This window comes from Ranitomeya variabilis, chromosome 3 (assembly GCF_051348905.1).
Source record: "Ranitomeya variabilis isolate aRanVar5 chromosome 3, aRanVar5.hap1, whole genome shotgun sequence".
Classification (NCBI taxonomy): Eukaryota; Metazoa; Chordata; class Amphibia; order Anura; family Dendrobatidae; genus Ranitomeya; species Ranitomeya variabilis.
The window spans coordinates 5,259,566-5,272,877 of NC_135234.1; the positions used below are offsets into that span (position 1 = coordinate 5,259,566).

At 49.6% G+C, this 13,312-nt stretch overlaps 2 protein-coding genes across 2 annotated transcripts in view; one reads left to right on the forward strand and one right to left on the reverse strand.

The window, feature by feature from the left end:
* LOC143814893 (uncharacterized) overlaps positions 1-13,312 on the reverse strand; it is a 748,367-nt gene that overhangs the window by 535,952 nt on the left and 199,103 nt on the right. The gene's annotated exons all lie outside the window — the stretch shown is intronic.
* The window catches only part of LOC143816847 (uncharacterized), a 46,812-nt gene that overhangs the window by 17,407 nt on the left and 16,093 nt on the right, over positions 1-13,312 (forward strand). The window contains exons 2-6 of the mRNA XM_077297745.1: positions 5,214-5,363; positions 5,493-5,672; positions 5,755-5,878; positions 5,958-6,055; positions 6,254-6,344. Of these exons, the coding sequence (XP_077153860.1) occupies positions 5,214-5,363; positions 5,493-5,672; positions 5,755-5,878; positions 5,958-6,055; positions 6,254-6,344 (643 nt within the window). The remainder of the gene's footprint in view (positions 1-5,213; positions 5,364-5,492; positions 5,673-5,754; positions 5,879-5,957; positions 6,056-6,253; positions 6,345-13,312) is intronic.

Consider the following 13,312-nt stretch of genomic DNA (forward strand, 5'->3'; position numbering starts at 1 on the left):
AGTCCAGACAGCAATCACAGGGCCTGAGTCCAGACAGCAATCACAGGGCCTGAGTCCAGACAGCAATCACAGGGCCTCCAGACAGCTATCACAGGGCCTGAGTCCAGACAGCTATCACAGGGCCTGAGTCCAGACAGCTATCACAGGGCCTGAGTCCAGACAGCAATCACAGGGCCTGAGTCCAGACAGCAATCACAGGGCCTGAGTCCAGACAGCAATCACAGGGCCTCCAGACAGCTATCACAGGGCCTGAGTCCAGACAGCTATCACAGGGCCTGAGTCCAGACAGCAATCACAGGGCCTGAGTCCAGACAGCAATCACAGGGCCTCCAGACAGCTATCACAGGGCCTGAGTCCAGACAGCTATCACAGGGCCTGAGTCCAGACAGCTATCACAGGGCCTGAGTCCAGACAGCAATCACAGGGCCTGAGTCCAGACAGCTATCACAGGGCCTGAGTCCAGACAGCAATCACAGGGCCTGAGTCCAGACAGCAATCACAGGGCCTGAGTCCAGACAGCAATCACAGGGCCTGAGTCCAGACAGCAATCACAGGGCCTGAGTCCAGACAGCTATCACAGGGCCTGAGTCCAGACAGCTATCACAGGGCCTGAGTCCAGACAGCAATCACAGGGCCTGAGTCCAGACAGCTATCACAGGGCCTGAGTCCAGACAGCAATCACAGGGCCTGAGTCCAGACAGCTATCACAGGGCCTCCAGACAGCTATCACAGGGCCTGAGTCCAGACAGCTATCACAGGGCCTCCAGACAGCAATCACAGGGCCTCCAGACAGCAATCACAGGGCCTGAGTCCAGACAGCAATCACAGGGCCTCCAGACAGCTATCACAGGGCCTGAGTCCAGACAGCTATCACAGGGCCTGAGTCCAGACAGCAATCACAGGGCCTGAGTCCAGACAGCAATCACAGGGCCTGAGTCCAGACAGCTATCACAGGGCCTGAGTCCAGACAGCTATCACAGGGCCTGAGTCCAGACAGCAATCACAGGGCCTGAGTCCAGACAGCTATCACAGGGCCTCCAGACAGCTATCACAGGGCCTGAGTCCAGACAGCAATCACAGGGCCTGAGTCCAGACAGCAATCACAGGGCCTGAGTCCAGACAGCAATCACAGGGCCTGAGTCCAGACAGCTATCACAGGGCCTCCAGACAGCTATCACAGGGCCTGAGTCCAGACAGCAATCACAGGGCCTGAGTCCAGACAGCAATCACAGGGCCTCCAGACAGCGATCTCAGGCCTCAGAAGTGCAGCCTGGGACTTCTGGCCGGCGCAGCAGGGAGCAGCGCAATGTCGCCCAAACAACACAGATCCGACGCAGAGGCCTGGGACTTCCGGGAGCTGCGCCTGGCCTACCGGAAGTCCCAGGCCTAGACGCTCTGCACCGGAGCTCTGTTGTTTGGACCCACAGACCTCCTGCATGGCATCCGATCCGATAAAAAATCGGATCGGATGCCATTAGTGTTGAGCATTCCGATACCGCAAGTATCGGGTATCGGCCGATACTTGCGGGTATCGGAATTCCGATACCGAAATCCGATACTTTTGTGGTATCGGGTATCGGTATCAAAACAACATTAATGTGTAAAATAAAGAATTAAAATAAAAAATATTGCTATACTCACCTCTCCGACGCAGCCTGGACCTTACCGAGGGAACCGGCAGCGTTGTTTGCTTAAAAATCGCGCTTTTCCTTCCTTACGTGAAGTCCCGGCTTGTGATTGGTCGCGTGCCGCCCATGTGGCCGCGACGCGACCAATCACAGCAAGCCGTGACGTAATTTTAGGTCCTTCAGGATTTTAAAATCACGTTCTGGCTTGTGATTGGTCGCGTCGCGGTCACATGGGCGACGCGACCAATCACAAGCCGGGACTTCACGTAAGGAAGGAAAAGCGCGATTTTTAAGCAAACAACGCTGCCGGTTCCCTCGGTAAGGTCACGGCTGCGTCGGAGAGGTGAGTATAGCAATATTTTTTATTTTAATTCTTTATTTTACACATTAATATGGATCCCAGGGCCTGAAGGAGAGTTTCCTCTCCTTCAGACCCTGGGAAAGAAGCAATTTCTATGGGGCCGCGGCCGGCGTGTCACTGAAAATGACTACGCATGTCAGCACTGACACGCGTGTCATAGGTTCGCCATCACTGCCCTAAAGGCTGATTGTGACACACCTCGTACACACACGGCTCCGCTCCGTACACCTCGTACACACACGGCTCCGCTCCGTACACCTCATACACACACGTCTCCGCTCCGTATACCTCGTACACACACGTCTCCGCTCCGTACACCTCGTACACACACGGCTCCGCTCCGTACACCTCGTACACACGGCTCCGCTCCGTACACCTCGTACACACACGGCTCCGCTCCGTACACCTCGTACACACGGCTCCGCTCCGTACACCTCGTACACACACGGCTCCGCTCCGTATACCTCGTACACACACGTCTCCGCTCCGTACACCTCGTACACACACGGCTCCGCTCCGTACACCTCGTACACACGGCTCCGCTCCGTACACCTCGTACACACACGTCTCCGCTCCGTACACCTCGTACACACACGGCTCCGCTCCGTACACCTCGTACACACACGGCTCCGCTCCGTACACCTCGTACACACACGGCTCCGCTCCGTACACCTCGTACACACACGTCTCCGCTCCGTACACCTCGTACACACACGGCTCCGCTCCGTATACCTCGTACACACACGTCTCCGCTCCGTACACCTCGTACACACACGGCTCCGCTCCGTACACCTCGTACACACGGCTCCGCTCCGTACACCTCGTACACACACGTCTCCGCTCCGTACACCTCGTACACACACGGCTCCGCTCCGTACACCTCGTACACACACGGCTCCGCTCCGTACACCTCGTACACACGGCTCCGCTCCGTACACCTCGTACACACACGGCTCCGCTCCGTACACCTCGTACACACACCTCCGCTCCGTACACCTCGCACACACGGCTCCGCTCCGTACACCTCGTACACACACGGCTCCGCTCCGTACACCTCGTACACACACCTCCGCTCCGTACACCTCGTACACACACGTCTCCGCTCCGTATACCTCGTACACACACGTCTCCGCTCCGTACACCTCGTACACACACGGCTCCGCTCCGTACACCTCGTACACACGGCTCCGCTCCGTACACCTCGTACACACACGTCTCCGCTCCGTACACCTCGTACACACACGGCTCCGCTCCGTACACCTCGTACACACACGGCTCCGCTCCGTACACCTCGTACACACGGCTCCGCTCCGTACACCTCGTACACACACGGCTCCGCTCCGTACACCTCGTACACACACCTCCGCTCCGTACACCTCGCACACACGGCTCCGCTCCGTACACCTCGTACACACACCTCCGCTCCGTACACCTCGTACACACACGGCTCCGCTCCGTACACCTCGTACACACGGCCCCGCTCCATCCACACTGTAAACCCCTCCTCCCACACATCAACTTCCCCTCATCCGGCACCATGACAACCAGCAGAGTCCTGCACACTGAGGCCCTGATCATGTGACCCTGACTCCTCCCCTCCGGTGACCTCATCACAGGTCCTGCACACGCTGAGGCCCTGATCATGTGACCCTGACTCCTCCCTCCGGTGACCTCATCACAGGTCCTGTGCGCACAGCAGCCATATATGTGGAGGCGGCTCTGCAGGTGGAGGGTCCACACAGACCTGGAGCAGGTAAAGACCCCAATATCCAGATTTGTGCCTTCTAATTGGGGGAACTCTCAGCTCTACTAATCCTCGGACAGTTCTGCCCTTTATGGAGGTGACAGGAAGTCTGTGTAGTGACTGTAGCTTCATAGTATCAGCTCCAATCCAATGGGGAGAGAGCGATTCCCCCGAAGGGTCTCAGACTGTGGGGGCCGCAGAGAAACGTTACATTAGGGGGTTTTGTGGAGGAAACGTGTTAGTCTAGTAGCACAGGGCCCGTTTCTTGGCCCCCACACAGTATAATGTTCCCACAGTGCATCCAGCTATTAATTTTATGGTTTTTGTGTTTTTCTTGTAATATGTGGAAGCTGTGACGGTCACTGGCCCCGTGTATGAAGGGAGATACGTGTCACGGCGTATACTGCACTCAGTGATGGAGAACCAGATTATTTGTGCCTCCCGCACGCTAAGTGCTGAGAGGGTTAATCTTAAAGTTATAATTGACTGATTTTATGTGAACGCCCAGAGAATGGGAGGGAGGGTGCTCACCATATCCCCTCCTGCAGACCTGACACCAGGAGATGTACCAGCAGGACCTGCGCTGATGTCACGATCCTGTGATCATCACATGGTCCTGGTTAAATACGTGTGAGTGTGTGTGTGTGTGTGTAACACTCCCATGTGGCTCCAGGAGGAGTGGAGGACATTGCTAGGTATCCGCAGGGGGAACCTGCAGAGCCAGGACTCTTGTACTTTGTCTTGTTTTTCCTCTGCTTTTGTTTTCGTGGACCTGCCTTGGTCTATGCTGACTTTAATACTTTAATAAACCAGCAGGTGTTTCACTATCAGTTCCTGTGTCTACCTGAAGAAGCAGCTCAGCGTGTCAATCCCTCACAATGCTTACGGGAAAACACTAAAAAATAATCATATGCAGAAAAAATCCCTGTACATGGAGACATCGGCATTACATGACTCCTGTCTTGATGTTACAAACAATCTTTCATAAAAGCCTCAAACTTGTGCGTATGAATCAGAGCTGAGATCTAACGTGACAGAAGATTCCAGTGCGGGGAAGACGGGAAACCTTCATATAGAGGCCGGTGGTGATGGAGTCAGTGACCGACTCTGGCCACATATGTCTCTAGAGCCGTAGTAGAAGATGAAGATGTCGTCCTCACCATGAAGTAGTTATTTCTCATGTCGCGTGTAATGAATATCTCCTGCAGTATTGCTAATGCCGATTCCAGGGTCGGTAAATGAGACGAGAATTAGCGTTATGGAAGATGAGTCTATGAGGAACGTATTCAGCTGCCGACTCCGAGGAGGAAACTGCTTGTTGTCTGTGGCCTAAATATATAGGATTTATTAGTAGATGTAAAGAAGGAAACTAAATACTGTAAAATAATAAATCTCCTCATATGTTTCCCTTATTATCTCCAGTAATTGTATTATTATACAGAATTCTTATGATGTTACATCGGCTCATCTTCTCATTCAGGTCTCTACAATATCCGATCCTCTCAGTGAAGATCTTCTACAGAAGAGAATTTTCCTGATTTACCCATCAAAGATGGATATGGACAGAGACAAGATGGCGGAGAGGATATTACACCTCACCCTAGAGATCCTCTTCCGGCTTACTGGAGAGGTGAGAGGTTCTGATGACGTCACATTACATCATTCTTATCTATGGGAATAACAGATGGACAGAACTGGAGAGGTGAGGACTCTGGAAATGTCTGCAGTGAGATTTATTAATGTGTCTCTCCATTACCAGGATTACACAGTGGTGAAGAAGACCTCTAGTGATCGCTGTCAGGACCCTGTGTCTGAGGGATGGGGAAGACCCCTGAGCCCAATCACGGGGCCTCCACCTCACCCCCTGATCCATGAGGACATCAGTGACCAGAAGATCCTAGAACTCACCTACAAGATGATTGAGCTGCTGACTGGAGAGGTGACACTGCTGGGAATGCTGGGACATTATACAGTAACACTATGAAGGGATCGGGGGATGACGGTATCATTGTATGTGTCAGGTTCCTATAAGGTGTAAGGATGTCGCTGTCTATTTCTCCATGGAGGAGTGGGAGTATTTAGAAGGACACAGAGATCTGTACAAGAACGTCATAATGGAGGTTCCCCAGCCCCTCACATCTCCAGGTAATAGGACTAAATACACACGGCCTATAATTATCTGTATGTAAAGAATGAATTCACTCCCTGTATGTGTTTCCTCCAGATCTATCCAGTAAGAGGACAACACCAGAGAGATGTCCCCGTCCTCTTCTTCCACAGGACTGTAAACAAGAAGATCCCAATGCTCCTCAGGATCATCAGGTAGATGGAGAGAAGGTGTCAGGAGATCTCCCCTATGATGTGTAGACGCCGGTGAAGGTCTTGTGCTCAGTCTTGTTTTATCCACCAGTATTATATGTTTTATACTTGTGTAATGAGAGCGGTGGAGATGGCAGGATTAGAGCTGATCATAGATGGGACTTCTCCATCTGTCGGTGACTTTTATAATATTTGTTTCAGGGTGAAGATCTGACCCATAATAATACTACAGAGACATATGTGAGGGGGGATGAGCGGTGTAAAGAGGAGATTCCTACATATGGCTACCCAGGTGAGTAGTGACCACTAAATGCAGAGAAGTCACAGATTCTCCTCAGTCACCGGCTGTGGCTGCTTTATCGGTGGTGTAGTGCGGCCGTATTACAATCGTGTGATCACCATTTTACCTCTAGACCTCAACATTCTCCTCCACCCAAAACTGTTCAAATGACTTTGGACTTTGAAAGCCCTTTTCTGTAGAACTTACAACCTGGAGGATCCACCTACCCCCTGGGTTTAGGAGACGCTGTTACCTGCCCAGATCTGTAAATTACAAAGCCAAATGACAGCGTACGTAGAATGTGCTGACAAGATAGAAAATCACTTGAAGATAAACATGATGATGGACCTGTAAGAGAAAGCGGAGGGTAATGGTGCTGTTGGCTTCCTAGAATCCTGATATCTTACTGCACACATGTCAAACTCCATCTTGTGGGCCAAATCTGGCCCTCAGGGTGATGGTATTTGGCCTGCTATGCCGGCACTACCTCCCCATTATACTGTATGGAAGACAATGTGGGGCCCATTATGCTGTATGGAGGACTATGTGGTGCTCATTTTTCTGCCTGAAGGACTGTGGTGCCCATTATATTGTATGGAGGACTATGTGAGGCCCATTTTTCTGTATGGAGGACTATGTGGTGCCCATTATATTGTATGGAGGACTATGTGAGGCCCATTATATTGTATGGAGGACTATGTGGGGCCATTGTACTGTGTGGAGATCTGTAAATACATAGTAAGGTTGTCTCACGACTTTTTTAATGTGGCCCTCTCTGTATTTGCATTTGACATCACTATCTTATCGGATGGATCTCCCTTCTCTCCCTTCTGTGCTGCTGAATGTGATCATATGGTCCCTACACGACCAGGTCCCGTCTTTCTGGCCAAACTTCACTTTTATGATCGACCACATTGAATGTGCAGTGAGGCCAAGTGTGAATTTCTGGACAAGAACGACAGAGTTTTCCTTTTATCCTAACATTTAAAATTCTTTTAAAACCAACTAAGTTCAAGGATGATTGTGATAAACTACATAAAAAATATTACATCTGTGCCATGACATACAGAGGGCAGAATAAGTACTTGATACACTGCTGATTTTTCAAGTTTCCCAACCTACAAAGAGTGGAGAGGTCTGTAATTTTATCATAGGTGAACTGTGAGAGACAAAAGCTTTAAAGAAAAATCCAGAAAATCACATTGTATGATTTTCAAATAATTAATTTGCATTTTTATGCATGAAATACTTCTATTTGATACAATAAAAAAAAAACCTTAATATTTGGTACAGAAACCTTTGTTTGCAGACAGACTTTTCCTGTAGTTGTTGGCAAAGATTCCACACACTGCAGCTGGGATTTTGGCCCCCTCCTCCATACAGATCTTCTCCAGATCTTTTAGGTTTCTGGGCTGTCACTGAACCACATTGAGTTTCAGCTCTTCCAAAGATTTTCTATTTAGTTCAGGTCTGGAGACTGGCTAGGCCACTCTTGGACTTTTAAATGCTTCTTACGGAGCCACTTCATAGCTGCCTTGCTGTGTGTTTCACGTCAATGTCATGTTGTAATCGGTCAAGTAAATAAGGCAGCACACTGCAGCGCTGAAACATGCAAACATGAAAACTGAACTGCATTACTGCACTAGAAATATGAAAAATCAGAGCGTTTAGCGCATAAAAAAGGCCAATTTTATGTGTACCTGGTAGCCCCTTTACGGCATCTCTTGTATACCAGGTCCTATTCTTTCCTTTCCTTGCTGAGAATAAACGTCTCCATCTGAATGGGTGCCTGTGAAACCTCTTCTTAGACTAACATTCTCTCTCTCTCTGTGGAGGGGTAATGGACCTGCTGCAATTAAGACACCTGTGGCTACGAGGCTGAGTGCTCGGTCAGAAGGCTAAATAATACGTTTCTTTGGGGTGACGGACCCCCTCTAAATCGTAGGACCCCCTCTTTAACCGATGACTGGAGTTGCACCAGTCTTGTGTCTTCCCTCAGGCGTGTAGTATTTCATCAGTTTCCATCTTGCAGAATTACATCCGGTGTAACGTTCACCTCCGACCCCGCAGTCACCACATTTCTACAGAAGCGTCACTCAGTCTGGAGATATCGGGAGCCCACTCCAGACCGGGCCACCTCCATGTAGAGCAGAAATCGTATCAAAGTGAAGACTGAGAGATACTCGTTACAAATGATTGCCGCAGCCACCTGTGTAGCTTTACGGCAGCTGCGGGGGCCGCACGTGGAAGGGAGGCCATATTGATCATCATCTCGTTCTGGTTGATACAATTTGGCACATTGTTATATTGTCTGTTCTGAGTTTACATCGCCTTCTTGTCGTCTCTTGTGTCCGGTAATGTTCACCACTTTTTTGCTCAATGTATTGCGGTTTCAGCCATGTTTCTTTTCCGGGCAGGCCTTGCCTCTTTCTGATGCCCCTTCTATTGAAAGAGTATAAAACACATCATGAATGTGATGCAAAGTATCTAATACGGTTGAGTGAACCAAACATAGTAAAAAAAAAAATCTGCCCCAGTGTGTCCATTCATTGACAGTAATCAGTGGCCATTAGAAAGCTGCAGAACGTTTCATAACCAATGACTAAGCTTTACCTAGAGGACCCCGGCGCACCCATCCCGATAATGTCAGACATCCACATGGCGTCCAGTCCGCCGTTATACAGTTATGACTGCGCCTACGGTTGGGCACTATACATAGTGTATATAGCTATATAAATATATCTTACTGTACAGCAGTTTTTTATTAGTCTGTAAATGTTTTTTGCACATTTTTGTAAAGATTTTCCTATTGCCACGACAGCACCCTTACGAGAGAGGGGATCCGCCAACCTTCCGGACAGGAACCTACAGGATTTAAAGGGGCGGTCCCCCTCACCACTCCAGTTTGGGTTCCTGTCCGGACGGCGGGAGCCTGCAGGAATGAACCTTACCCGGGTCCGCCATGCCTCTGTGCGGTGTCCGTAGCGAACGACAGAATCGGGGGCCCGGAAGCAGCGTCGGGGGGTGTCCTGCGTGCAGACCCCCCCTCGTCTGGCCACACGGAGCACGTTCCAGGGGTCGGGCAGTGCCGTCCTGGTCCACAGTGCAGGCGCGGTGTTCAGCGCTCACACCGGCGCAGGTGAACCCGGAAGTAGTTCTCACACTTCCGGGGTAAGCTGGAGGAGGAGCGCTGCAGCGTTTGAAAAAGAGTGGCGGCTGTACAGGAAAGCGTGCAGCAATGTCCTCAGTAGGGGACGCCGAGCACCCTCAAGGAGAGGGATCGGAGCAGCGCAGCAAGAGCGGTAGCCGCTCAAGAAGCAGCAGCAGCGTGGTACGGGGGCAGCAGCGTGCGAGCGCCCCAGCGTCACAAGTGGATCGTTCTCCTCCAAAACCGGTATTCACAGATTCAGCCTCATGGTGAGTGTTATCAATGCTCCTGGTGCTGATATGGTCTGTTATTTTGTGCTTTGTTTTAGGGGAAAAAGTCATCTAAATCTAAGCACAAGCAATGTGCGTTATGCATGACCCCAATGCCTGACAGTTATGCTAAAAGGCTTTGCCAGGCGTGCATCTGTCAGACCTTAGAAGAGGAAGCTCCCCTTCGTTCTTCAGACCTTAGAGAGGTCATCAGGGAAGAAATAAACTATTCCCTTAGAACCAGCCGCCATGGGAGGTTAAGCAGGGACATATCTCCAGGATCTAGTCCGTCCCTGCAAGAAGGTGAATGTTCCCGCTCCTTATCACCATCCTCCTCAGAGGAACAAGGAAGGCCATGTTTTTCGGTTGATAACATGGATATATTGGTTAAAGGAGTCTGAGCAACCATGGGGGTTACTGAGAACAGGGAACCAAAATCTGCACAAGACTTAATGTTTGCGGGCTTGTGCCAGAAGAGTCGTAAGTCATTCCCGGTCGTGGATACAGTTAAGACCCTTATAAAACGGGAATGGGATAAACAAGACAAGGGTTTCCTACCGTCGTCAGCAAAAAGAAGGTATCCCTTTGACGATGATGATCTGACGGTATGGATGAAGGTCCCAAAAGTGGACGCAGCGGTGGCCTCTTCATCTAAAGCCGGAGCCCTACCACTTGAGCCCGAAGAAGAAAGGTTCGGACTCTAATGCCCCATCGTCTTCATCAAGAAGAAGAAGAAATTACTGTCATGGTTTGGGTAACCCAGCTGGAGGAACAGCTGAAATCCAAAGTGCCCAGAGACAAAATACTAAACTCCCTATCGCAAATACGGGAAGGGGTGGCGTATTTAGCGGATGCATCTGTGGATTCGCTAAAGTTAGCAGCCAGATCAGCAGGTCTTTCAAACGCTGCTCGGCGAGCCCTATGGCTTAAGACCTGGAAGGGAGATGCCCAGGCGAGAGCAAAACTGTGTACGATTCCATGTAGGGGTGACTACCTGTTTGGCCCGGTATTGGATGACATTCTAGCTAAGGCTGAGGATAGAAAAAAGGGCTTTCCTAAAGTGTTTAATCCTACCTTTAGGAATACCTTCAGGAGACGCTTCCAATACCGAAGACCTTATCAGAACCGAGACTGGGAACCAACAGAAACAAGCATCTACAATATCATGCTTTTAAAATGGAATCTATTAAATCAGCGACTAAACTTCTTTTTCCCAGATGTTATATGACAGTCCTGGATTTAAAGGATGCGTATTATCATCTGCCCATTCATCAGGAGCATCAACAATTCCTCAGAATGGCGGTGCGTTTAAACGACCAGGTCAGACATTTTCAGTTTACTACAATGCCATTTGGTCTATCTATGGCACCGAGAGTGTTTACTAAGGTCATTTCAGAAGTTATGGCCTATGTCAGAGAACACGATACGTTAGTTGTACCCTACTTGGATGACTTCCTAGTAGTGGGGAATTCGTTTTCTCAGTGTAAGAATCGCCTAAATCATGTAATATCTTCCTTACAGGACTTGGGTTGGCTAGTCAACTTGGAAAAATCAAGATTGGTACCATCATCGACTCAGACTTTCCTAGGTATTCTGCTAAATTCGGAAGAGCAACTATGTTTCCTTCCGGAAGAGAAAAAGCAGAAGATTGTGCACAAAGTCAGTACTGTAACAAAAGGCCAGATCTGACTTTGAGAGATGCTATGTCCCTTCTGGGATCTTTGACATCGTGCATACCGGCCGTCCAGTGGGCTCAGTTCCACACTCGAGTGTTGCAGGCCCAGGTCTTGGTTGCAGAGAAGAGTCTTCAAGGACAATTAGGCAAAAGACTCAGGCTATCCACTGCCACTCTAGACAGTCTGAGATGGTGGCTAGACATGGAACATTTAGGGAAAGGAGTAAGCTGGAATATAATACCAGACAACACGGTCACAACCGATGCCAGCCCAATAGGATGGGGAGCTCACATAGGAGATGTTTGGGCTCAGGGACAATGGTCTCTCCTAGAGGCTCAAGAGTCCTCGAATTGGAAAGAGCTTACGGCAGTCAAAAAGGCCCTACTCAGGTTGCTACCATCTCTGCAGGATTCACATGTAAGAGTCCAGTCAGACAACACAACAGTAGTGGCGTATCTCAACCATCAGGGGGGGTACAAGATCAAAATCCCTAATGAACACCGCCACAGACATTCTCAACATAGCCGAAGCTCATTTTCGCTCTCTATCGGCCGTTCACATTCGGGGAGAGCTCAACACAGAAGCAGATTACCTCAGCCGTCATTCTCTGCGTCAGGGAGAATGGGTTCTAAATCGACGGGTGTTCAAACAGATAGTAGATCTTTGGGGGTTGCCCGTCATAGACCTATTTGCAACGAGAGAGAACAGACAGACCAGGAAGTTTGCTTCGCTTCAGGTGGCAGACAAGCCCTGTGTGATAGACTCCCTTCAGATGCACTGGGATTTCCCTCTAGGGTATGCATTTCTCCCAATGTGTCTGATCCCTATAGTCCTCAGAAAGATCAGGGAGGAGAGGGCGAGAGTGATCTTGATTGCCCCCTTCTGGCCCAGGAGGGCATGGTTCTCGTTACTCAGGACAATGTCTGTGACCGATCCCTGGGTATTGCCAGTCAGTCCGGAGCTTCTTTCTCAGGGTCCATTCCGTTACCCCAATGTGGAATCCCTGCATCTGACGGCGTGGAATTTGAGAGGGAGTTATTAAGGAGAAGAGGGTTTTCAGAGGCTCTCATTTCTACTCTGTTAAACAGCCGGAAAGAAGTTACTACTAAGATCTATGCTAAGACTTGGAAAAAGTTCCTTGCCTTCTACCAACATCCCTTTTCAGGCAAGGTTCCAATTCTGGCTATTCTGGAATTCTTACAGAAAGGCCGAGAATTGGGCTTGGCAGTAAATACCCTTACAGTCCAAATTTCAGCTCTGGGGGCATTATATAGCAGTGATGTGGCAGGGAACAGATGGGTATCCAGATTTATTAAGGCCACTGAACGTTCTAATCCACTGTATGTGCCCAGTCTGCCACCATGGGACTTAAGTTTAGTGTTAGATGCCTTAACTGAACCCCCCTTTGAGCCAATAGATTCGGTCTCCATTAAATATTTGACTTTAAAAACCGCCTTCCTAGTGGCCCTAACTTCTGCTAGGAGAGTGAGTGATTTACAGGCTTTATCGGTAGATCCCCCTTATTTAATGGTCTTTCAGGATAGGATCGTGTTAAAACCAGATCCAGCATATCTACCAAAAGTAGCTTCCAAGTTTCATAGAAGCCAAGAGATAGTTTTACCATCATTTTGTGACAATCCGGTTTCAGCTGAAGAGCAGAAATGTCATATGCTAGACGTTAGAAGAACGCTGTTAGAATACCTCCACAAAACAGAGCCAGGGAGGCAGAGTAGGGCTCTGTTTGTTTCCTTTCAGAATCCAAGAAAAAGGGCGAGTGTAACGAAAGCGTCTATCGCCAGATGGATAAGAGATGCCATATATCTTGCTTATACTGCCTAAGGCCAGACACCACCAGATGGCATCAGAGCCCACTCTACTCGAGGCATG